At 42.7% G+C, this 26,321-nt stretch overlaps 1 protein-coding gene across 5 annotated transcripts in view; it reads left to right on the plus strand.

Moving 5' to 3' along the window:
* The window catches only part of TERB1 (telomere repeat binding bouquet formation protein 1), a 107,552-nt gene that overhangs the window by 13,163 nt on the left and 68,068 nt on the right, over positions 1-26,321 (plus strand). For all 5 annotated transcript variants that reach the window (XR_015061593.1, XR_015061591.1, XR_015061592.1 and 2 more), the window contains exons 2-7: positions 8,327-8,448; positions 8,657-8,767; positions 9,796-9,924; positions 15,307-15,441; positions 16,122-16,182; positions 17,818-17,966. Coding sequence is in view for 2 of the 5 variants with exons in the window: in XM_085894873.1 (XP_085750999.1) it covers positions 8,358-8,448; positions 8,657-8,767; positions 9,796-9,924; positions 15,307-15,441; positions 16,122-16,182; positions 17,818-17,966 (676 nt within the window). In the remaining 3 variants the exon portion in view is untranslated. The remainder of the gene's footprint in view (positions 1-8,326; positions 8,449-8,656; positions 8,768-9,795; positions 9,925-15,306; positions 15,442-16,121; positions 16,183-17,817; positions 17,967-26,321) is intronic.

The raw sequence follows: 26,321 nt of genomic DNA on the forward strand, positions 1-26,321 counted from the left end.
GGGGGTCATTTTTTCCTTAAACCAGGTATCTGAAAAAAAATATTATATTTACCACGTGGACTACGATAAAAATATAAAAGAGCTACATATTAATAATGGTATATAATAATTTTTATGCAGGGGTTCCCTGAGATATGAAAACTATTTCAAGGGTTCCACAAGGGTAAAAAGGTTGAGAAACGCTGGTTTAGACTCTTAAGATCTCGAGTCAATCCACTCTGTGCGAGTTTCTGTATGTGACGTCATGCTGCGATTCGCTGAAGTCAACTTTTTTTAGGGGCGGGGCATAGCAAGTTATGAAAAACACCAGAAATGATCGAAATATTGCTCTAATTATCCCATTTTTGATTAAAAAAAAACGGGTGATTTCTTCACTAGGAAGTTCAAGTTAATGTATAAATAACCAGAAAGTTTTGCATGTCAGGGGACCTTTAAGCCACTCGGCGAGCACTCTACTACATTTGCACTGTCAAATGTTCTATATCGATCGACTTGAACAATGTTCAAGGGCCACTCGCCTGCGATGGCCCCACGGTGTTCTCCGATCATTTGAGCATAGATAAATATATAAATTATAAAAAAGAAACGTTTTGTTCACATCATGGCAGGATAGCCGAGAGGTATGCATGCTCACTGAGCTCTCAAAGTTCAAATTCTGACTCAGCTATAAACTGTCATCATGGTGTTTCACAGATTGGGTGATTCATCAATATGTGTGCCGTTAAACTGAACGTCACATCTGCTGGAATCCCCTCCTACCCTCCTCTTTCCTCCCCTTCCCTCTCCCCCCCTTTCCCATCTCTCTCCTCCCCTTCCCTCCCCCCTCCTTCCCATCTGCCCCCCCCACTGTCTGTCTCTTCCGCCCACCCATCTCTCTCTCTCTCTCTCCCTCTCTTTGTCTCTCTGTCTCTGAACGTATCTGGATGGTGGTTATGTATCCGAACAGTGGTCATCTCCACATGTATCCGAACAGTGGTCATCTCCACATGTATCCGGACAGTGGTTATGTCTGCACGTATTTGGATGGTGGTTATCTTCGCACGTATTTGAACAGTGGTTATCGCCATACGTGTGGTCAGTGGTTATGTCCGGACGGACGCTCTCCTCACGCTTCCTTCCATCTTTCTTTACCATTCCTGCATGAAGACTCAATGACTGTGCAGCAACAATCATTACTTTCGGTGCAAACTGGGTCACATGATAACATCTCCCATTCATTTTGGCCGATCACCTTTCAGCAATCTATGGGGCAATAGTGCAGCTCGCACGTGATCACTGTGATTGTCGTTGCACATCACAATATACACGAACATATTCCAAAAGACGTATTTTTGAGAATGCACATTTGGTGGGGAGCATATGCATGCAAGTTGTGAAATCTGGTATACCTAAAGGAAGATGACTTCGAGAAGTGGTTTGTCTCATGCCAAGCCTGTGGATAGATATTTAAAAGCAAATCCAGTGATAGCTCAGCTGTCCAGATAACAGTAACCAAAAAGCTGACTTTGTAGACCAAGCATGTCTGAGTAAAATGTATTCCCCTTCAGATATAAACGTGGCAACCAATAACCCTGTGCGAGCCACCATTAACACAAATCCCTCTGATGTATCGATCGAATCACTGGTGAGTGCCCATATCATGAAGTGCTGTTGTGTCCACGGCGGTTAACACCGACCTGGACAGATAGCCGAACAGTTTAAACTCAGAGGCGAACAGCTTTTTTTTTTTTTTTTTTTTTTTTTTTTTTGTATACCTTGGTCGAGGCTCGTATGAGAGCTAACACACAACTCACAGCAAGGAGGCATGAGACAAGAGGGGCGGGAGTGGAAGGGACAAAACATTGGGGAACAGAGACAGGTGAACTGTTGAAGGGAGAGGGATGGGGATGGGACGGGGAACATGGCGAGGGGAAGATGGACATTAAAGGGACTTTCAGGAAGGAAAGCAGGAGAATTGAAGGAAGTGGGCTTGGGTGGATTATCGGGGGTAGAAAAGATCGAGGATTTGGATGGGGAAGATAAGAGGTGGTGGTGAACAGCTGTTTTGAAAGCCTGGAGGGAAGAATGGGAAAGAATAGAGTGAGGAAGTTTATTCCAAAGGCGGGAAAAAAGAGGAATGAAAGAGTGAAGATGAGCAGTGATTGGTGATTTTGGTAGTTTTACCAGAAGGGGTTGTTGGGCGACCTTGAGCGCCCTGTCGAAATGTGGTTGGGACAAATCACAGAGAGAGCAGGGGGGCAAGGCTGGAGAGGAGTCGGTAGAAGACAGAAAGACCACCGACCAACCTGCGGTGATTGAGTGAGAGGCCCAAAGACTCAGCTTCATTGCGGGAGATGCCAATGATCTTAAAAGCCCTGGTTTCGACAGCGTGAAGTCGAGAAAGGTGGGAGGCAGGAGCACCAGCCCAGAGGGGAGAGCAGTACTCCATCAGGCTACGGACAAAAGCTTTGTAAGTGGTCAGGAGCTCAAGAGGGCCGAGGAAGGACTTTGCACGACGGAGGATTCCCAGTCGGCGACTGGCTTTTGAGGCAAGGTTGGAAATGTGACTTTCCCAGGAAAGGTCATGGCAGATAGTGAGACCCAGAAGCTTGAAAGAAAAGACTTCTTCCAGAGGATTGTTGAGAAAGTGGATGGGGGGTTTTGTAAACGGTCCTTTCAAGAGACATAGTGAGAGTGTGAGATTTGTCTGGATTGAAAGACATGTTCCACGTGTTGGACCAGTTTGTGATTTTATCCAGATCTGCAGTGAGCGAAGAAGCTGCTGCTTGCCGGTCTGAGGGATGACAGATGGTACGGCAGAGGGTGGAGTCATCGGCAAAGAGAAATAGAGGATTTTCCAGAGAGTCCGAGAGATCATTGATGAAAACCAGAAAAAGAACAGGGCCCAGAACGCTACCTTGAGGAACTCCAGCCTGCACAGGAAGAGGGGATGAAAGAACTCCATTTAGGGCCACACGTTGACTGCGACAGGAGAGGAAGTCTGCGAGCCATGAGTGGAGATTTGCACTTGAATACCATGGGAAGAGAGTTTGGTGAGTAGGGCAGGGTGCCAGACTGTGTCAAAAGCACGTGATATGTCCAGGGATACGGCTCGGATTTCCTGTCTGGCATTGAGGACCTCCATCCATTGATGGGAGAGCAGTAGCAGCATATCTAGGGTAGAGTGACCTGGTCTGAAACCAAATTGATGATTGGAAATCAAGCCATTGGAGAAGAGGAAGGATTTCATGTCTGAAGCGATGATGGATTCCATAACCTTGCTGATGATTGGGAGAAGGCTGATTGGTCTATAGTTACAGGGATCTGTTTTTGCACCTTTTTTATGCAGGGCAGTGATGTTAGCAGATTTCCAAGCAGATGGCAGATGACCTTGGGAAAATGAGAGGGTGAATAGAACAGAGAGAGGGTGAGCAAGAGCAGAAGAGCAGGCTTTGAGGACACGTGGGCTGATGCCGTCTGGACCGGTTGCAGAATCTGACTCGAGGTTTGAAAGCAAGCTCTCCACCTTGTCAGGAGAAAAGGATACAGAGTCCAGGGACAGTTGGGTGCGACTGGGTAAAGTGGGTAGAGATAGTGATGGGTTTGGGACACAAGATTTAGCTGCAAACACCGAGTTTAGACATTCAGCTTTATCACGTGTGGAATCAGCAGTGCGGCCATTTGAGGTAAGGGAGGGGATGGAGGGGAACATACACCAGAAACAGATTTGATTAAACGCCACCAGGATTTTGGAGGAGGGAGAGAGGTTTGAGAGTTCAGACTTGAGATGAGAAAGATGTTGTTTTCTGGCTCTCCTGGAGGGTAGCTACACACTTGTTCCGAGCTTGTGGAAAGAACTGAGATTGCCTCAGTTGGGTTTGCTTTCCATGAGGCAAAGGCAAGTTGTTTCAGGACAACTGCCTCGCCACAAGCTTCAGTAAACCAAGGGCGGGAGGAAGGGTAAGACAACTGAACACGAGAGGGGATAAATCTGTGCATGAGGGAGAGCAAGTTTCTTTGAAAGAATTCCCAGGATGAGTTGATGTTTGAGAAAGTAGTGATAGGAGACCAGTCTGTAAGTTTGATGGCTGCTCGGAGACCCTGCCAGTCGGCTTGAGTGAAATGCCAGACTCGACGGCGGTGAGGTGGTTCTCTGATAACAGCCAGAGAGATGTCCACTTTAACAAGGACGTGGTCAGAAGAACCAATTGGAGCGAAGGAAGAGCAGCAGATATTGTCAGGGAAATTTGTCAAAATCAGATCCAGAAGAGATGGAGTACCATTGGTTGAGATCCGGGTCGGGAAGTTGACTGATTGAGTCAGTCCCAATGAGTCACAGAAAGCTTTTGCTGATGTCCCATGGCAGGTGAGAGAGGTACCCACACCTAGCCAACTGGCGTGATGACAATTGAAGTCGCCACATAAGAGGAAGAGAGAGTTTGGATGAGAAGATAGAGATTCTTGGAAGATAGAGAATCTCAGCTGAGATTCTTGGCGATTTATGGTGCGTGCAGGATGGAGGGTGGTGAAGGCACGTACCAGAACAAACACATGGGTTTATTCTTGAACCCACAACAAATCGACGAACACAAGTAAATTGAACAAATGATGGTTTAATGGAAATAAATCAAAGGGCAATAATGAACAGTGAAGTAAAAGTAAATCTTAATTTGAGACATCTCCACTCAGTCACAAACACAGACAAGGGAAAAGATAAAAATGAAATAATTTCCTCCCTATATGCCGGCACTCAACTTTGTGTCCAGAGACGACCTTTTGGGAGCCTCACAGTCGTCGAACCATGAAGCCACCGCGTGGTAAACGCACAAAATGGCGCCATCACTCCCCGCGTGGGAAATGCACCAGATGGCTTGAGGATGCTCTCCATAGCCACACATGTGAAGCAATTTGCACGGGTGATCCCCAACGCCAACAGCCCACCAGCCGTCATCAAAGCTCCTTCTCACTATCGAAATTGCTGACACTGTTCCTCTCTCAGCACCAGGCCCGCTCACAGCAATGCCGCCGCCTTCTTCTTCTTCGATCCTCCAGCAAGGGATACTGTCAAGTTCAACCTTCAATCTTCTTCTCTTCCTCTCCTCCCAAAGCGCACAAACTTCATGACCCAGCTGAACAGTCAATGGCTTGCGTCTTGCTCCAGCACGTGAGCAAATTCACACAACACGAACAACGAGAATCGCGCAGCCTTCTTGACTGTGCCAAGGAGAAGCAAGAGAGACCCTCTGTGTTCCGACCGCTGTCTCAACACAATCATGCTCCCTCTATTGTCACACCGATCACTCATGAACCTTGGGAGCGTGACCTGCCGGTTACCATTCTTGAGGGTGGGGTTTAGTCTGCCGATCGTGTTCAGATTCCGTCAGCACCCAGGTTGGCCGTTGTTGTCGTTGTTGTTGTAAAACGTCTTTTTATAGCTGGCTTTGTAAATGTAAAAATGTAGGAAAAGGTCACAGGGGGCAATCACATACTGGGAGAAACTAGCCTTAGACTCTACCTAGTAAGCACAACACCACCAAAAGTGTGGTGATACGTAACAATCTTAAGCTCCCAGTTTTCCCAACTTAACTTACATCAACATGTCTGCTACTCATCCACGGACCATGCGATTGTTGCGGTTCAAAGAACCGCATGCCTCCAAGGCAATGGCATCCAACATATAGTGGTTCCAAGACAGTTATTCCATTAATATTCGTTTAGATAGTCCCTTCCCTTTTGTCTAGTGGGTCAAATGGGACGTGCATTGCGGGGATCTCATAGCTAGGTTTGCTTACCCCACTAAACTTCATTTCCACTCTTCTTTTCTGCTTATTTCTGAGGTAAATCCGAATTTTCGTCCTCACGGAGGCCAACACGTGCAGCAGGTGCGTGGCTGGGGGAGGGGCATAGGAAGGCCGCGACGGCACCGCACGAGCGTGGCACAGCGCAGAGCTCCCGTCCTCAAACGATCCCTCAACCAAACTTTTGCGGCAAGTTATACAGTATGTTCGGCAGCTCGAGATGATCAACTCGAGCTTCCGATGATCTGGGATGAGATTGCTGGTTGCATTGAAAAGGCATTCAAATGAATATCTCTTAAAGAGGCTGCACGGATGTGGTTTTGCTTAACACAGAAGCAAATGACCCAATATCGGCAAGAGCGTGGCTAGTAGCTTGGTGCCAATAGCTACATCGTCAGAGGCCGATAATAGTAAAACGACAACCACGCCACGTTGTGCATGATACGGGCGGCGCGTACTTTTCAACCCATTTCTGGACTAATTATATTGGCATTCTCTTTTCCTTCCATTTCTCCATCTGACACATATCTATATCCTTTTTCATTCCAAACCTCCATCTAATTATTATATCCGATTGTTCCCCTCAAATCCTGACACAGATCGGTGTTGGTCCCGGACACACAATAGCAGAATCGTGCGAACGCAAGCGCTGACCACGTGGGCCATGGCGGATCCGCGTGTACTGCGCGAAACATGCATGGATTTATCCAAACACTTTAACGTTGGTCCTCGCTGGCGGCCGCGGGTGTTCCCCACAGATGGCGGATGTTTCCTCACCTCTCCAGCCAGTGAATCTGCGTTCAGGCAGAGGTGTGCTGCGCAGTCCGGATCGCTCGGGCCGCGTGACTCATCACAGAGCAGGCATTGATCAGCGTTAATCAGAGGCGCCCGGGCAGGCATGCAGGACTGACGCCACCCTCGGCCTGTCGTCAGGGCATGGTCTGGGGGTTCTTGCAAGGCAATTCATGATGGGGAGTTTGGTGTAGGCGATTCATTTCATGTCGTGAGGTGGAGCGAGACATTTTCACGGCTTGGGGGCCACCTTGCCGGAAGTGGAATGTTGCTGCTTCCGGCCATCGTGGCTGGGGGGCCGGGGCCAATCAGAGCGCCCGATTCGGGTGATGACGCATCGCTTCGGAGTGCCCCCCCACCCCATGCCGTGGGGCCTAAGGTCAGAGCGAGGCCGTTTGCTCGCTCTCTTCCTTTCTTTGTCTCCCGCACGTGCTGGACTTCGTCATCGCCTGGACTCCACCCTCCCAGCTCAAGTCCCTCCTTCACGCCGACGGTCACGTCTCGACGCCAGCTGCACAAAGCCCCACAAAGCGAGAGATAACGTGCCAGCTGTCAGGGAGGTATCGCACCACGGACCTCAAACGCCCCCAAAACGTATTGGTGGTGCATTCGGGCAATGAATTGTACAAGGTACCGAGAGACCATAGCCTCAACTCCTCTCCCTTCTTGCTTCAATAACTTCTCTTCATCGGGTTGTGTGTGTGTGTGTGTGTGTGTGTGTGTGTGTGTGTGTGTGTGTGTGTGTGTGTGTGTGTGCGTGCGTGCGTGCGTGCGTGCGTGCGTGCGTGCGTGCGTGCGTGCGTGCATGTTGTCCTGGCACCTGTCCCCGTAAGTGAAGATTGCAGAAGAATATTATTTTGCGTTAAGTCTGCTCTGTGTCCGCTTTTGTAAGCTGCTTGTAATATTGCCGCACCTCTCATTTCTTTCTTTGCCTGCACAACACACCCCAATAAAACTATTCCCTGTGCCACATAACTTTCCTCGCATGTAAATAAATTATTATTAGAAATGTTCCCAGCTCGTTTTTGTCTTTTCTTGCATTGATCCAGCATGGTCTGAATCCTCGTTTAGCCGGGACTTTACTCCCAACGATCCGTTCCTTTTAGCCGGTACTTCCTTGGCAGTGTCGCTCGGCTGCATCCAATCTGGTAAAGTGATCCGATTCGGACAAGGCGTACCGAGGGCATGTTCCCCGGTAATTAAATCACGTGATTAATTAGGTAACCCGGTTAACCCATAGACGGGAGGACCCCAGGTCACGCGGTTGAGTTATTGGCATCCACGGTCGGTTAAGCAACCCGCCACGTCATGGAATTATCCGTATGTGATGGCCTACAATTCCGGGGAGTCTTGTGGGAGCCGAAATAGCTTCCCCCCCTTGTGGTCTTCTCACCCGACCCCCGGCCCGCAACACTATACTATACAATCCTATCTTCACGATGGGATTCCTCCATCTACCCCCACAAATGCAACAGTAATTTCCTTTAACTTTGCATTTATTGTAATGAAGTTGAATGTTCTTTTAAATAACAGCAAACTTTTTTCACTCTTGCAAAAAATATCACTTGGCTTCCATCAAAGACAGGTCCAGCTAGCTGTGGTTCTCCTTAATTAATAAGCCTATACATCAATGCTATACAATCTGAGAGAATATGAAGCTTTTTCAAGTTCAAGTGCTTGATGCGCAAAACAATTCGACACTTATTTTGAGCCACTTCATTGATATTCGGTGTTATTCACTGTTTCCCGTAATACAGATGGTTTCATGATTCCCTGTCCACTAAAAGCATGAATCAGCCCACCAGGAACCATGGAAAGAGAATTTGCAAGATGAAGCACATGGCAGAGGAGCCATCACCTGATCCTGCCATCAGCCATGGTATATCTGCCGCTGCATCCAAATTGATAATCATATCCAGTTAATCTCTGTTTGGTGAAACAGTTATCCAGTACATAGTCTTTGTAATCGTTCTCAGTTTCATGAGCTCATATCCCATTGTTGAGTCATCATATATTGGTTCCAGTGCTTTTGTGCTAATTTCGGATGGTTTGTGTTTCTCTTTTTGTACATCATCTTCACTGTGCAGAGGTCCAGGTTGACTTGGCTTTACTTCTTGAATGCCTGAAGTTCCAAACAGGTGAAAGCAGTTATCAGAAGCAGGCTTTGGGTACCATCACTGACATCTGTGCGCATAACGGTGCCTGCAAGTTCTTGACACTCAACTCTGCCTTGATAAAAATGTTCTCACATTCATTTGTTGCATTTTTGAGTTTTCAAGCAAGTCTCATTGAGGAGATCATGTCGGACAAGGATATGAAGAAGCGACAGCAGTGTATTTGAATGACTAGGACATTCTCTCTCTTTGTCTCTCTCTCTCTCTCTCTCTCTCTCTCTCTCTCTCTCTCTCTCTCTCTCTCTCTCTCTCTCTCTCTCTCTCTCTCTCTCTCTCTCTTTCTTTTTCTCTTTCTCTTTCTCTTTCTGTCTCTATAGTAACCTGCCTGAAGGCAGGTTTAGTGCTGCCAAAGCAGTGCCATGATGAGGATTGCATTTGTGAGTTTGCCTTTGTCTTGTCTGCAGCAATCAGGGAAAGAATTTGTAATTTGTTCCGGATGCCGTCGAAAATGCGATTTAACGTCCTGCAGATGCTGGCAGGTGGAACACACTGCTTAACATCCATCCAAAGGACGACACACATTGTTATGCGACGTCCTGTCTCCGCAACACCATTCTGACAATATATAGTTGGGTCAGGAATCAAACCCAGACTAGATGACTCAAAGTTAAGTGCACTACCTCTGCATCATGCCTAGCAGATCTGACAAGGACAATACGAGACAACGTATCACTGCAGTGTAGGGGATTTCAACCTGTGGGATGACAAATATGCCAAAATCAGATGGGAATGACAAATATGCCAAACCGTACCAATTATGCAGTTTGTTTAATGGAACCACATGTTTCAAAGTAATTTTGAGATGTTTTATCTTTACATCTTGGTACGTGACCATCAATCAATAAATGCAACCAATGCTTTGAATTTGGTCAGCAGATATTACGTACTTGTGCTCTGTTGCGTCTCGACATTCTGCTTGGAATATGCATTGTTTTTTTGTTTGTTTGTTTGTTCGTTTTTTTTTGGTCATCTGCTTGGAATAACATGCATATATTTTGTCATCTTAATCCAGCCCTAATTCTTCCATTGCCTTGTTCTCAATATTACCACAGTTGCAGCATGTGAGTATATGTGTGAAAGTGGTGGTCTTAAGTTCCTGATGGAGATGTCCTGCTCCTTATGCTGCTTGGAAGTGAAAGAGGCAATTATGTACACACTGGGTGTGTTGGCAGAGAGCAGCGGTATGTTACATTTGGTGCATAAATAATGAGTTGTAGGCATGTTTGCATCTTTAATGAGTATCAATATGAAAAGATCAGCAATTCATGAATGATCAAATCGCCCCACAACGAATAGTAGACTTTTCAATCACATATTCTAATGTATTGTATTTAATTCTACAAATATTACATCTTTATGGGGCTTCTATTTATTATATACGAGCTGAAGACTGGTAAAATACCACAATTTAAAAAAAATTAAAAAGGAAGCCTTTTATTTTTGCGCTGGTTAAAGAGTACAAAAATGGAGGTTATACATTTCTTAGCAGCATAGAAAAAAATTTCGGAAGCGATCAAGGCATCTGTTGCCGATACACCGCCTGAGTTCAATTAGTTTTCTGATTGAAAAAAACTTATTATTTTCCCATATGTTTGGATTAACTTGAAGGAACATTTACTTATTTTTTTTTCTCTCTGAGGAGTGTTTCCATGTTTCAGAGTAAGACAGACAGACAGACAGCATTAGCATTGGTATATATGTCGAGATCAGGTTTCTACCGCTGATTGAGATCTAGCAATGTCCACACTGATCATGGCAGAGAAGAGCCTGTAATTCACATCAAACATGGCCATGGAGAGAAAGACACAGCATACATGCAGTAGGTCAGTTCAATCTAACTCTGGCTCGCTCAGCAGTTTAGCTCGATATATATATATATATATATATATATATATATATATATATATATATATATATATATATATATATATATATATATATATATATATATATATATATACACTCTGTTCTGCCCCCCTTGTAGTGCCATCTGTTTTCATGATTTCCCCATTTCATCAGGTTTCTATTTGAGATGCCATCCTCAGAAATCCGAACGGCCACGTAACTCGAATCGCGGCACGTCGCCCACCGGACGGACAATCCAGTCGTGACCCTCTCGGACTAAAGCCGGGAACCAGTCACGGGTGGACCTTTCGGTCTCACCGCGATCGAGCCAATCGGCCCCCGCGTGGGATAGGGTTGCTCGCCAAATTCGACCTACCTAAGTACCCACACGGAGGGTAGACCGGGCGATCGCACCTCGCCGCAGGTCGACTTCGGACACGGGCCACTTAAGCGACCCGTTCCGTACTATCGGGATAACCGAGCGGTGTTATTCGTCGACCTCGACGGTTCGATTAATTATCGGGCGTCTTAACCCACGACCAACCCTTTACGTGAAGCAAGATGGGGATTCAATGAAAGAAATGACGAAGCGAAGCGGGAAAACAGTTCGACAATAAGCACATTTATTTCGCGATGAACGGAAAGCACACATATACAATTCCACCAAAAGCACATGGAAAAGAAGAAGACAAAAAGCAAATGCGACAATGCAGATCTAATACCGACTACGCGAGCACACGGCAACACTTATACAATTTTACTTCACAGACGGCGCCGACAACACACATTCCCAAAGCAAAAGAAAAGAGAACCACCCTCCAGGATGAGGGGGTAGGCGGGCCTGGGGCCGAGACGGAGACCGTGTCGGGCCTACCCGTCTGATGATGAGACGCGGAGCGGCGGTGGTGCCTCAACTCCGCGGGCCTCGCGGACAGTGTCTGGTAGGGGGTGGGAAGGGGGCCCCCTTTTGTCGCACTATCTCAGCGCGGGGGGAAACAGGAGGGGGTTGCTGATGCTCGGGGAAAGGAGGATTTCACCAAAATCGTGGGTCCCGCGACGAGCGTCTCTACCACGACCTCGGTCGCGCCGCCAGCCTTTCTCTCTCCTCAGTTCCCCGAATCCGACGCGAGCACCCCTCGTCCGCCTTCGCCGCCGCCGCCTCTCCACAGCTCCGTCCTCTTCACTCCGACTCCGCGAACTCCCAACTGCACTGAACTCTTCCTCCGCTTCCAACTCAACTCTTCCTCCTGCGAACTGAACTCCTCTCAACTTCCACTGGACTCGACTCGACTGACGAACGCAGTCGTTTTTATAAGCCCCGTGGCTTCGCTCTCTCATCTTTGACCCTCTGCCTCCGACCTTTCACCTCGCTCCCCATTGGCCCGAGAAAAAGTGGGCGTGAATGCTTTTTGATCCATGAATTTGCATATAGCGACCGCCCTCCAACGCCCTGGAGGCGGGGCCAAATCGCCCCTCGCTCACCGATTGGACGGAACAAAAGTGGGCGTGAGTCGTTTTTGATCCGTTTTTCTGCGGAAAGTCCGCGATGCTTTTGAACACGCTGCTCGGTGCGCGCTCTACACGAGTCCAGCATCGGTGCCCACGAGTGGCGCGAGATGACGGTGATGCGACGGTGGCGAGTTGTGACGGTAAAGGTCGTGGCGGTTGTGGTGAAGCGGCGTTGTGGTTGGTGGTTGTTGTTGTGATGGCTGTTGAGACGTGGTTGGTGGTGGTAATAATGGCGGTTGGTCCAAAATAAAGATAGTAAAAGAAAAACGGCTATTCTGAAGAGTCGCAGCCCTCATGAATGACATTTATTCCCTCTAGACAACGGGTTTGGGCCTAACTACACATATACTTACCGAGATATCTCACCTAAGGGACCTGAATTGTGGTTTGCGAATTTGTTAACCACAACAATATATTATCTTTTCATTCTGCTAGCCAGATGTTCCATTCTGAAGATGAATCAATAGAATGAAAACAACACCTTTTATTCTTTAAAACTTGGTTTTTCAAACCCGGGGGCACGACCCCAAGTGGGGTCGCCGAGCAAATTTCGAGGGGTCGTGGGTGTCCGCTTGCAGCGAAAAAAATTGTCTATCTTTGATCGGTGTTCGCTTTTACGGGATGGAATATAAACGGTTCATTCAAAGTATGGGAACCGGCGCAACATGACGCTTGGAATGGGATCCAGCCGATGCGCGAGCTCGCTGAAGGGCGGTTCATTTTGGTGGGAAATTAGTGGTTTGATCCACGGCCTCTCAGACTCAGACTCTGACTCTATCATTAATGTCTATTCACGTCTCCACGTACGACTCGAGACCTTATTTGTGATGGCAGCACCGGCCACCAGCAAATCTCGAGAACGTTCTTATCAGGATAAATTTCTGGACCTTGGATTTTACTACGTGGTGGTTAAAAGTGGGGCACAGAGGCCTCAGTGTGTGATTTGTTTCGAAGTGCTTTCTACGGAGTCTATGAAACAAAATAAGTTGCAGAGGCATTTGACTACAAAACATGCACCTTATCAGGATAAGGAGAGAGCGTTCTTTGAAAGGAAACTTCTTGCACTCAAGAATACGCGTCTTGACAGAGGGTACATGCCATCAGACCAATTGTCGGGCATTAGAGGCCTCGTATCGAGTGTCGCTCCATGTTGCCAAGACTAAAAAGCCTCACTCCATTGCGGAAGAACTCGTGCTGCCATGTGCAAAGGACATGGTATCTCTGATGATTGGGGAGGAAGCGGCAAAGAAACTGGCAGTTATACCCCTCTCTGACAACACCATCCAACGCAGAATTGAAGATGTGAGTCTGGACGTAACGGCCCAGGTCATACAGAAGATCAAGGAATCGCCATGGCATGCCATACAGTTGGACGAGTCCACTGATATTGCATCGTACGCGCAACTCATCGTCTGGGTCCGCTTCATCAAGGCTGATAACTTTGTCGATGAGCCTCTGCTCATCAAACCATTGGAGGCCACCACCAAAGGTGAGGACATTTTTGGGAAAGTAGAGCAGTTTTATCATGACCATGATCTGGACTTTGGAAAGTTGCTCGGTTCTACAACAGACGGCGCGCCAGCAATGTTAGGAGTGCGTTCTGGATTCAAGGCTAAATTGCTTGAGGTGGCTCCCTCCATGGTACACTGCATGATTCACCGAGAAGCGCTCGTCTCTCGTACTTTGCCAGAAACCTTGCAGAGCTTGCTCTCAGAAGTCGTAAAAATGGTGAATCACATCAAATCGAGCGCCCTCAACACTAGGTTATTCAGGCTATTCTGGCAGGAGATGGACGCCGACCATAAGAATTTACTATTCTACACTCAAGTCAGATGGTTATCTCGAGGAAACCTTCTTCTGCGCGTTTACGAGCTCAAAGATGAACTGAAGGAGTTCCTACGCACACAAGGGAAAACGGCATGGGTAGCGTTGCTTGAGTCAGACTATTGACTGTCAGAACTGCTATCTCATTGACATCTTTGAACGTCTCAATGTCCTTAACCGCTCCCTCCAAGGCAAAGACGCCAACCTCATGATTTTTCAAGACAAAATGAGCGGATTTCTGGCGACTCTAAAATTACTGGCAGACAAAGCAGCTGTTAAGCGCTTCAGCCTTTTCCCCGTCTGGTGGAGCATCTAACGACCTGCCAATACGATGATACTGAGCTCGACAGTCTTTCTGGGGAGATAGCACGTCACCTTCCGTCGCTCATTGAACAGTTCGAGCACTATTTCCCTGAGCTGGATGTGCAGTCCTTTTCTGCGGTTCGGGACCCTTTCACGGCTCCACTGGACTCGATTGCTGATTAAGATGATACAGCACAGGAAGAGCTTGTACAGCTCCAGCAGGATTCAGGAGCGCAGGCTCTTGCGCGGACGAATTCGTTGTCGACATTCTGGTGCAAAATGCTGCCGTCGTACCCCACCCTGTCACGGTGCTCCATTAAGGTTCTCATGCCATATCCTTCATCATACTTTTGTGAGCAATCGTTCTCCACCATGGTGGTGAGTAAAACAAAGTACAGAAATCGCCTAGAAATGGAGCATGATATGATCCTGGCATTGTCATATACTTCTCCACAAATAGAGAAGTTCGTTTCTGAAAAACAGGCTCATCCTCCTCACTGATATATCTAAATGTAATTCGGACTAAACTTCTGAAACATTCAACTGTACTATTTGGGTACTGTCAGCTATTCTCCGTTTACTCGTCTATGAAAACATGACGATTGTGAATAAAGTAAACAGTAAATGTTCTTGTGTCATATGAAATCTTAGCTTATATATTATGAATTGGGTTTTGAATCTTTTGGGTTGTGCGATGTAGAGAGGTTCTGAAATTGGGTCGCCACTAAAAAAAGTTTGAAAACCACTGCTTTAAAAGGTTACTTTCGATCGTTTAAAGTATTTTCACCAACAATGGCTGTTTTTCAGTGTTGGGAGATGTTCAACAGCTCCATATATATATATATATATATATATATATATATATATATATATATATATATATATATATATATATATATATATATATATTATATTTCATTTTTGTTCTCTTTAACACTTGCAAATATCATACAATCTCTGCACTTTCCAATTATGTAAAAGGATTCTTTTGATCTTGATAACCAAATTTGTACAGTATATTCTTTTGTTCTTTTTTTTTTTAAGCTCCATGTTTTTTTGTTTTTTTTCCTCCCTTCTGCCAGTGTTGTGTCAGCAAGTGCTTTGCAGGTCTGAGTTGTTAACTCACTGCAGCTCTCTGCTGCTTGCTGGAACCACTGCTCCAACCAGACTGCGATGCAGCAGTGCTTATCTCCTCCTTTCACTGTTCTCCAATAATAGTGAGTTCTTTGCATTGAGGGCAAGTCACTTGCTATCCACTGGGTTATGGACACAGATTTTGGGCTGGTGCAGAGTAATAAAAATAGGACCACTGGACCTGTAGCTTATCTGGGCCCTGGCCTAATGGTGTATCCCAAATTTGGTAGCATTCTGACTAGTGGGTCTGGAGAGGAAGATTTTTGAAGGAGTTTATGCGATTTTCCCAAAAATTGGCGGTCGACCATTTTGACACACTTCCGGTCATGTGATCGGCATGACCTATGCAATTTAACCCCCTACCCTTGCCTAATGTTGCAACCCAAATTTGGTGGCATTCTGACTGGCTGGTCTTCAGAAGAAGATTTTTCAAGAAATTTACTAACTCTGCCATTTTTACCTACTTAAAGTCAAGTGACTGGAACGAGCTTTGCAATCCCTGTTACCAGTCAGGAGAGGAACTTTGCGACCAAATTTCAGCCGGATCGGCCCAGCGGTTTGGTTGGAAAAGTCGAAATAGGAGACTGATGGATGGACGAATGGACGGACGAACAGTGCATGATGACAATATTTTATCTGGAATTTAAATTCCACATTAGCTAACAACTGAAGGTAATTGATGCAAGGTGCTCAACTACTATTACATTTTCCTTTTCTGCCTTTCTTTATACTGTGGCCATTTCTGTATTTCTCTCACAACTAGGAGCTGGACAAACACTGGCTAACTCCAGCAACTGTTTGAATACACTGTTGGCAGTCTATAGGTATGTTGCCACAACTTTGTATGCACAATGTTGCCTTTAAATTTGATTTCCATTATTAGCTGCTGTATTAAGTGTTATCAGCAATTATTACAAGATGTCACCTGTTCAAATAGTTGCCATGTCATTGGGAGGTTTTTCATCTTAAACTAATTTGATGGACAAAAACCAATAAGCTTAATTAATTAATAAAATACTTCTTCTTAAGTCAGCTCTCAGGCCGAACTCAGATGACATTGATCCTCAGCTTCCAGTCCTCTCGAAATATGTGTTGATGTGTGCAGTTCCTCTATCTCCAGGCCCATATTCCTCTGTCTCAAAGCCAGCAAACCTGAGACATCGTCTAATTTTAACCGACAGCCTTGGAAGAGAACCATAGAGCTCGTTATTTGTTCCATATTCAGACCAATGGATATCGAAAGCTTAATAAAGAAGTTGAGTATAGCATCCATCAAGTCCCTTCTCATGGGATTTATTCTGACAATAAGGCTCTGTCATCAGAAAAGTCGAGATCAGTAAGAATCTCTGTTTGACTCTTCTACTTTTTTGTCTTTCGACTTGAAACACCAATTTTTCCACCTTCTCTTTGATAGTGCTTCTGAGTGTGTAATCCTTATTTACTTACTGAATGCATGTTTTACCAGGATTCGATTTGCAACCATGATGAAGTTTGTACTCGAAAGTCAAATTAAAATGTTAATCAAGCCCAATTAATTGTATTCTTAAGTACCATTCTCCAACCTCCATGTGTGCTTGAGTTACAGCATCAGAATCAGAGAGCCTTACTTACTTTAGTAATACAGGTTCGATGTTCGTGCTCAAAAGTCTTAATAAGATCTAAAATGGCAGCATTTGTCGAGGTGCCATATACCAGTGTCCAACCAGGTGGAACTTGAGAACGACGTTTCTTGAGTCGGGCACCCATGTACTACAGTACCGGACACTGAAACCTTTTGTGTTCAAAAGTGTCAACAAACTCCGCCTAGCTCCCAGTATAAAATATAATGTATTCGTCCTTATCATGCACCCAACCTGTCGACCAAGTTTTATCCAAATCCGTCCATGACTTTTTGAGATATCATACTCTATAGTTTTTGGCCGTACCTCCAAGTGGTGAAGAAAAACTTGAAGAATTCTAGTTTCTGGATCCTCACCAAAATCTTATCAATTCATCCTTGTCACACACCCGTGTCCACCAAGTTTTGTCCGAAAATTTCAACAACTTTCTTGAGATTTCCTGCTCACAGACAGACAGAGGTGAAAACATAACCTCTGTCCACCTTCGGTGGCAGAGGTAAAAATATAAAATATTTTATGTTATTTGCTGCTTGCTTACCTTTAATTATACTTCCACTGTTTTTGTATACAATACCATTTTACTCTAATAAAGTTTTTGCTCTTTTATTTATTTTTCTTTTTCTTTGTGCTATCACTTGGCATTTTGTTGGCACATTACAATGTGTTCTAAATGTGCTCTTTGTTAATTCCCTTAGTGCAGTGCCAAACTTCAGTTATTTTTTTTGTTGTTGGCCAGGATACCAAGGACAACATAAATACAACCATCAATATTACAGAAAATTTTATTTCAATCAACTGCAGTGCATGGCAAGCCTTTACCTATTCTACTTTGTTTCCCAGGGAGGGAATCTCATGCCTGGTGGGTGGTGGTGGTGGTGGTGGTGGTGGTAGTGGTGGTGATGGCAGTGACAGGCACAGTGTTATAGCACCCCAATTGTGGACTACAGTTGCAAGCATCCTGGCAGCAAGTGCCAACAACCCTCAGAATGGTAGCTGCAGAAGGATAAACAGTAACAAGAATAACCTTGCAAATTAAAGTGTGTGGATGTGCATGTATATGTACTGGATGTATGTTTATATTGTTGCGGTTCTGGAAACAGCATCCCTCCAACACCAATAGTAGCCAACATACAGTGGTCCCCAGAAAGTTATTTCATTAATGTACGTTCAGATAGTCCCTTCTCTTCTACTGGGTCGAACGGGACAGTGCGTTGTGTAAATCTCATAGTTAGGTCTGATTAAACCTCTGAACTTCATTGCTACTCTGCCTTTTTCTCTATTCCTGAGGTAAATCCAAGCAAGGGGTCCTCACGTGAGCCAGCAGGCTCTACGCTTGGACACCCATCGGTAAAAACCACAGCCGCGCCCTTCGCGTAAGAATGCATCCTCACAGAAGAGCAAGGTCAGCAGTAGAAGCCAACAATAAACGCCAGCGCTGCATGGAGCATGTGCAGCACAATGATGACCGGGGCCCCCACCCACTGTTCAGGCGATCAGAGGCATAACCAACACACCAAATGCCAACAACATACACTATGCATGTGGCACACTCTTCTTCAATCCAAATCTCCATCTAATAATTATATCCAATCCTTTCCCTCATTTCCCTGACATAGATAAGGGCTGGCACCATGCATCCTACCGCCTCTGATAACCGCAAACACGATGCACAATTATGGGCAGACCCGCGCGCTGACCACGTGTACAATGGCGGACCCGCACGCTCTGTACGGGTCATGCTCGATGGCGGGCAGACCCAAGCGCTGACCACGTGTACAATGGTGGACCCGTGCGCACTGTATGGGGCATGCTTGATGGCGATCGGACCTGCTCGCTGACCACGTGTACAATGGCGGACCCGTACGCACTGTACAGGGCATGCTTGATGGAGGGCGGACCCGTGCGCTGACCACGTGTACAATGGCAGACCTGCGCGCAGTGTACGGGGCATGCTCGATGGCGGGCGGACCCACGTGCTGACCACGTGTACTATGGCGGACTCGCGCGCAACCCGTGAAACTTTATCATTGTACAGAACGGGGTATGAATAACACACATCTTTGATCGGGTCTGCGCATAGGGTTAGAATAACGTCTTGCTGTTAGTCTTCGCTCATCACGACGGCCACAAATATCTGCCGTGGATGGCAGACATTCTCCCGCACCTCTGCCTCAATGCAGCTGCTACCAGGCAGAGGAATGCTGTGCGGCCAGATCGCTCGGGCTGCGTGGCGCACCACGGAGCAGGCACATTGACCAGCGCCAACTGCGGGTTGCCGGGGCACGACACGGGGTTCGGTGCAAGAAGATTTGTATCACGGAGTTCAGTGCAAGGCGATTCATATCACTGAGTCTGGTGCAAGGCGATTCATATCATGGGGTTCGGTGCAAGGTGATTCATGTCATGGTGTTCGGAGCGAAACGATTCCGCAGCTTGGAACCATCTTGCCGGAAGTGGAGTGGAGCCACTTCCGGCCATCATAACCGGGCCGCACAGTGGCCGAGGCCAATCAGAGCGCCCGATTCAGGTGACGACACCGCTACGGGGTGGCGCCCCCACCCTGCACCCCAGGACTTATAAAAGGTGGATCGCGAAGTCGTCCGTTCTCTCTCTCACGCGTTGGATCTCCAACTCTCCTTCTCACCTGCCCTTCTTCACCGACCCGCTTGCTGAACTCGCCTTCTCCACCTGCCCTTCTCCGCCCACTCATCGCTGACTCCACCCACCCATTCACCTGATCCTGTCTGTCACTCCGCCCACTTGCTTCGGACTTTGCCTTTCTCCATCCACCTGCTACTGGCTCCACCTAAGTCCCTCCGTTCACTCCTGACGGTCGCGTCTCATTCTCTGGACTGACGCCAGCTACACGAAGTGCCACGAAGCAAGAGACGATGCACCAGCTGTCAGGGAGGTATCGCCCAATGAAGCAACCCCCCAAAACGTACTGGTAGCAGGGTCGGGCAATCGTGCAAGGTATTGAGAGACCGTTAGCCTCATCTCTCATTTTTTTCTCTTCATTGGTGTGTGTGTGTGTGTGTGTGTGTGTGTGTGTGTGTGTGTGTGTGTGTGTGTGTGTGTGTGTGTGTGTGTGTGTGATGGCGCTTGTGATGGCGCTTGTTCTCGCTTAAGTTAAGATTGTAGAAGAATTCTATCGGGATAACTCTGCTCTGTGTCTGCTTTTGTAAGTTGCTTGTATTATTGCTGCACCTTTCACATTTCTTCCTATCTCTGCTTACACACCACAGTAAAAGCTATATTCACTGTGTCACATACCTTTCCTCACATGCCTGTTAATAAATCCCTTTGTAGAAATGTTCCCAGCTTGTTTTTGTCTTTTCTTTCATTGATTCAGCATGGTCTGTTCCCTATCCTTACCGGGCCTTTATTCCCAACGATCCGTTCCTTTTAGGTGGTACGTCCTTGGCAGTGTTGCTCGGCTGCATCTGATCCGGTTCGGACAAGGTGTACCGAGGGCGTGTCCCCTGGTAATTAGATCACATGGTAGAAGGGTAAGAATACTGATTCTGGCTCACTTTTCCCCATGTAAATGAATGGGGGATTTTCAGCGATGAAATTTTTCTTTTTTTTTTCCCTAAAAAATAAATCCCCTTTTTAGCCCAAGGTATATTTATTTGTCTCCCCTTTTAACCTAGGGGCTCTCTATTCAAATAACCCATGCAATAAGATAAAGATTTGTTCAAGTAGTAAAGTGGTAATGTGATTTGTTAAAGGTGATTCTAAAGAAATATCTGAAAGGTCTAAGCCTCGGGACACTCTTTATCAAATAACCGATGCATATTGTTTAGCTCACTCATTGAACCTTTAAACATTTGTTCATTCTCAAATTCCTTCACTAGTTTAATTTTCTTTGCACAATAATCCCCATCTAAAATATTGAAAAACAAAACATTTGAGTAGGGTAAGAATACTGATTCTGGCTCACTTTTCCCCATGTAAATGAATGGGGGATTTTCAGCGATTCCCTTTTTTTTTCCCTAAAAATAAACCCCCTTTTTATCCCAAGGTATATTTATTTGTCTCCCCTTTTAACTTGGAGGTTGAACCTCATTGAATTGAACACCTGGGGGTTGAACAGCTCACTCATTGAACCTATAAAGATTTGTTCATTCTCAAATTCCTTCAATAGTTTAATTTTCTTTGCACAATAATCCCCATCTAAAATATTGACAAACAAAACATTTGAATCTTTATATTTTTGAAGATACCCCTTTTGTGCCATTACGAAATGATAAACTTCTCTTAATGCTCTCATCTGGCCACCTCCTGAGCCACATATCATTTTGAGATTATAGTAAATTGTTTTTTCATTGTTCAATTGATAACCATCAAAGTTTTCAGTCCATTCAAGGATATTCATTTTTTTCTTTACATCCTCTAACTTACTAGTTTTTAAATTAATTCGCTTATTTGTTTTATTTACCTTTGTTTTAGTTATTTTTTCAATAAGACTTATTTGATATTTTTAACATTCATTATGTTTTCCATTTATATACCAAGACTGAGATTTTCTCCACTCTTTAGTTTGATTAATACTTGGTTTAACCATTTATATATTGTGAAAAAATGCGGCGGTAGCCCTTAAAAAACCCTAACCCATCTTCCCATCGTTAAAACACAATCTATTCTATTCACTCTATCATACAATATCCATATGGAACACAATCTATTCCATTATCTAAAATAAATCTCTTATCATCAAAGGCTCCTAATGCCTTTTTATTTACTTCTTCACTATATATGTTATGTTTATAACTTCTTATTGTATTCATTTTCCTGTATTCTTCTTTCTTATTCATCAAACAATTATAATAATTTCTAAAAGTTATTGATTTCTTTATTACATATTTCTTTATTCCCTTTAACCTCTTATCAATCTGTTCACCATACTTATAAGCATATGCCTTTGCTCTCAATCCAATAAACTCACTCATTACTTTTCCACCCAACTCATCCTTAAACTTACCAATAACCTTTTCATTCTTTTTGGAAAATAACTCACTCTTCTTGCTGAAATTACTTGTATCATATACTCCAATATTTTTCTTCATATCTTCATAAACATCATCAGTTTTTATATCTAGGATAAAACTATCAGTGTCCATATACAACAATGAAACATTTTCACCATACTCTTTCTTTAAGTCATTATACAAATAATCATACATCAATATCTTTGATAAATCAAGAACTGCTGTTCCAATATAAATTGGTTTATCCATTACAATACTTTCCTTTTTCATATGAATTGCAGAAAAGTTCTCTGAAAAAACCTCTTCTCTCTCAAAACTTGGTTTATTTATCAATCTCGAAGCTTCTTTCCAAGATGTTGCGAATCTAATGTTTTGCCTGTTTCTAACATTTTCCATAGTCTTTCCAAATACAGCATTATTCATTAATTTATAAAAGTCCCCTTCAAATTTTACTTTTGTATTTGCTCTCATATCTGTATTGAATTGAATATACTTTTTCACCCAAGGACTTTGTTTAAATTTTAAAACTCTATGAATTTTAGCTACTCTCAATCCTTCTCTCAAAAACTGTTTTAAGCTTCTCTGATGTAAAACATATCCCTCTTTATCATAGAATGTTGTTAATAACTTTTCTGTTGATTTGCCTTTAATATTAAAACTTTTATGATAATCACTGAACCATTCTTTCTTTGGGGTTTCTTTCTCACATGCAAAAGGAAGGTCTTTATGCTTATTATGAAGAACACTCGGATACCTCAAATCAACTTCAAAATAATAACCTTCTTCTTCGTCATTCAATTCCTCTTGAGAAGAAATAACAATATTCATCAAAGCCTTTTCATAATCCTTTTCTTCCACCCACTCTAATTTACCATAAGGCAGAGATTGAGACATTGCCCATCCATACAAATTATTAGCATCAAAATACATCAAATAATTACTATCTTTTTCACTATCATAATTTGGGAGATATTTATTATTTGCTTTCGCATATCTTTTTGAACATACTTGTGATATTCCACCTCTCTTGGACTTCTTAATCATCAAAAGCATATCAACATCACTGATTAAATCTATATCTTGTTTTGTCATTTTCAACATTGCACTCCAAGCTAAACCAGGAGCTGTGAAATAGTGGGCAGGGTCTAATCCATAACAATTTTTATTATGACAGAGTGTTCTAAAAGCCTCAAACACATCAGCTAACAATAAAACATCTGTTTTTAGATATAAATCATGATATTCTCCAAGGTTCTTTATCTTAAATATTTTCCATATTTCTTGTGCGTGTTTATATTCCTTATCACTTATCTCTTCTTCATAAAGGTTATTATAGAAACTTTCTTTTGAAGGAAGTTGTGTTTCTTTAAATCTCATAAATGAATCCATATAATCATAAGGATAAATTCCCTTACTTGTAAGAATTTTCTCTTTACTTTGAATTTCATTCCTTGTTTGAATTTCCTCTCTCGGAAGAATTCCTTCTTTAATCAGAATTTCATCTTTAATCTGAATTTCCTCTTTAGTTCGAATTTTCTTTATAATTAGAATTTTATCTTCAGTTAGAATTTCTTCATTAATTAGAGTTTCCTCTTTACTTTGAATTCTCTCTTTAATCTGAATTTCCTCTATAGTGAGAATTTCCTCTTTTGGAAAGAATGAATTAAGATTTGGAAAAGAGTCCGTGGAGCTTAGATTTGATGCGAGGTAGGCTAGTGGTGTTCCCATAAACTTGTAAGAATCTAGAAACCTAATACGAGTTAAAGGTTTTGTGAATATCATTTTTGAAAATGAAATATACTTTTGACTTGTGTTTGTTATGGCAGAAATATTCCCTGGTGTTTTTGAAAGTTCATTTATAAATAGATGTGTATCATAGTTGGCGCTGTTGTGAAGAAAGACTGGAATAAAAGAAGGTAATTTATAATTAAGATTACAACAGGAATGAGCGGGACCTCTATATTTACCAGTAAGATGAGAATGGTCTCTAACTTTAGACTCCTTAATTTCCCCCTCACAAATATGACAGATATTGTTCATTCTAAATTCTAATTTTTCTTCTTTGGTTAATTTCATCGGTTCATTTGTTTCTTTCATTAATTTAGTGAGTCTTATACAATCCTTTTCTAATCGTTTTACAAACTCTTGTGAAGCATTTTTTCCACGATAATGTTCAAGTTTGTTATACTTTTCTCCAACAGATGATTTGATATAATAACAGAAACCACAAGGAATATGTTTTTGATATTTATTTGTATATGGTTCTTTTGGATTAGGAGAAGCAGTATTTATCTTTTTAAGGATACATTCAAAATCAGCGTATATCACAAATGGGTGCATGATAGATTTATTATAATCTTCAAAAGAAATCTTTTCACCAGGTTTAGGCATTGTAATTACAGCTGATTTATGATTACTACAATATTTTGAATGTTGTTCTAATCGTTCTTTTGTATGAAATGAATTAAGACATCGCTTACAAGGATATATTTTGTTTGCTGTTCTGAATACCTGAGAAGAGATTAATCTTGATAAATTATTGATGTATGTGTAATGTGAATTCTTTCCAACACTAAAATATAAAAGGTCAATGTGTGTTTCTTCATTTTTATAGTTGTTTGAAATTTTTAATATTTGAACTTTGTTTGTATCCGTTAATCCATATACATTAATAGAAAGATTATTCTTTTTCTCAAATTTAGGAATATCTGTTAGTGGCATTGGGAATTTAAAATCTTTAATGTCCAAGGTATTCTCATATTTCATATATTGTTTTACTCTTTCTGAATTACATTTTGGTGGATGAAAGTGAGTAAGAACAGACCAGAGAAAACATTTATTATCATTGTTCTTAATATTAACAACTGCCTTCTTTAGTTTTATTTCTTTTGGTAATTCAATATAAGAAGAAGCTTTAAGAGGGTTTGATTTTAGAATGTGTATATCTAAAAAGATGATTTTTTTAATATTGAATCCACTTCCTACCACTGTATTATCAACATCCTCCTCTTGTCTTGATAATTCTTCATAAACCCCACTATTCAAAAAATCTTGAAATGATGTTATAAAATGAAGACCTGTTCTCATATAAGGAGTATGTTCTTCATCTTGTCTTTTCATATTCATTTTCACTCCCATATAAAACTTTAAAGTTTTCATTTCTTTTAATGTCTTTTTAATAAATTTTTCAACATCGGGTTTCACTATTTCAATTGATTCAGCTATTGATGATGGACCGGGTTCTCCAAATTGAAAAATCCTTATTTTTATATGCCCTTTAAATGCCCCATCAGTGTTTTCAATATAATAGTCTCCAATTACTTTAAACTCATTTTTCTTGTGTTTTTGTGATTGAAGATGATTATTATAACTACTCTTCAAAACATCCTTTGAACAGATATCACAATGTTTTCTTTCCAACTCAAGAGGAGATATTTGATGAAATAGATTAAATGTGTGTTTGTTGGTTCGGAGGTGTTTTCTATAATGTTTATATTCGTGATTACAAACATCGCAGTACGTTGTATTCACCATATTTATAGAATAAAACTTTGCTTAAACTAAAATTTTCTTGATGAAAATTTCGTTTAATTTATAGGTGAATCTGTGCTTAAAAACATTTTATCCTCCAACTTTTTCACTTAATAAATACAATGTTTCAAGACACAAAAGACAAGTTTCAATCAAACTCTTCATCTGTTAAAGATACTGAGAAATATGTCAAGGATGTAAAATTGAACAAAGATAAATATAACAACTATTGGATAAATACTATTATGGTAAATAATATGAGTTCTTCAATTTCCTTCAGTGGAAGGGCTTTTAGTATACCTGGTAGAACATCAATTAAAGTATCTCTAACAAAAGTTTCTCCTCTCCTTCTAGTAATATATTCAAAACTAGAAAAAGCAATGAAACAAGAAAAAGTATCAAAGAACAAAAACCTTATGGATGAAGCTTTAGAAAGAAAAGATAAGACCATCTGTAATATGCAAGGAGAAATTTGTATTTTTTTCAACAACCCTAAAGATGTAAATCCTGATGAAATAAAGGATGTTAATATATCAGGTGAAATGACATTTCGTTCAATAGTAGTTAACGATAATTTTAAAATTACCTTTAATATAAAAAATGTTGTCGTTGAATCTGATAATGAAAAAAGTATATCGATATCGATGGTAATATACAACTGAAAGTATAGATGAATTTCAGTTTAAGTAAAGTTTTACTTTATAAATATGCTAGACTTTCCTGATTCTTCATATGACAAATTTGAGAATTGTCCTGCGTGTGAAAGAGGGGGATTAAACACAGAGTCAAAAGCCTATAAACAATGTATATTCTGTGATTATC

The sequence above is a fragment of the Eptatretus burgeri genome, chromosome 9 (assembly GCF_056783735.1).
Source record: "Eptatretus burgeri isolate ZD-2024b chromosome 9, Ebu_testis_v1, whole genome shotgun sequence".
Lineage (NCBI taxonomy): Eukaryota > Metazoa > Chordata > Myxini > Myxiniformes > Myxinidae > Eptatretus > Eptatretus burgeri.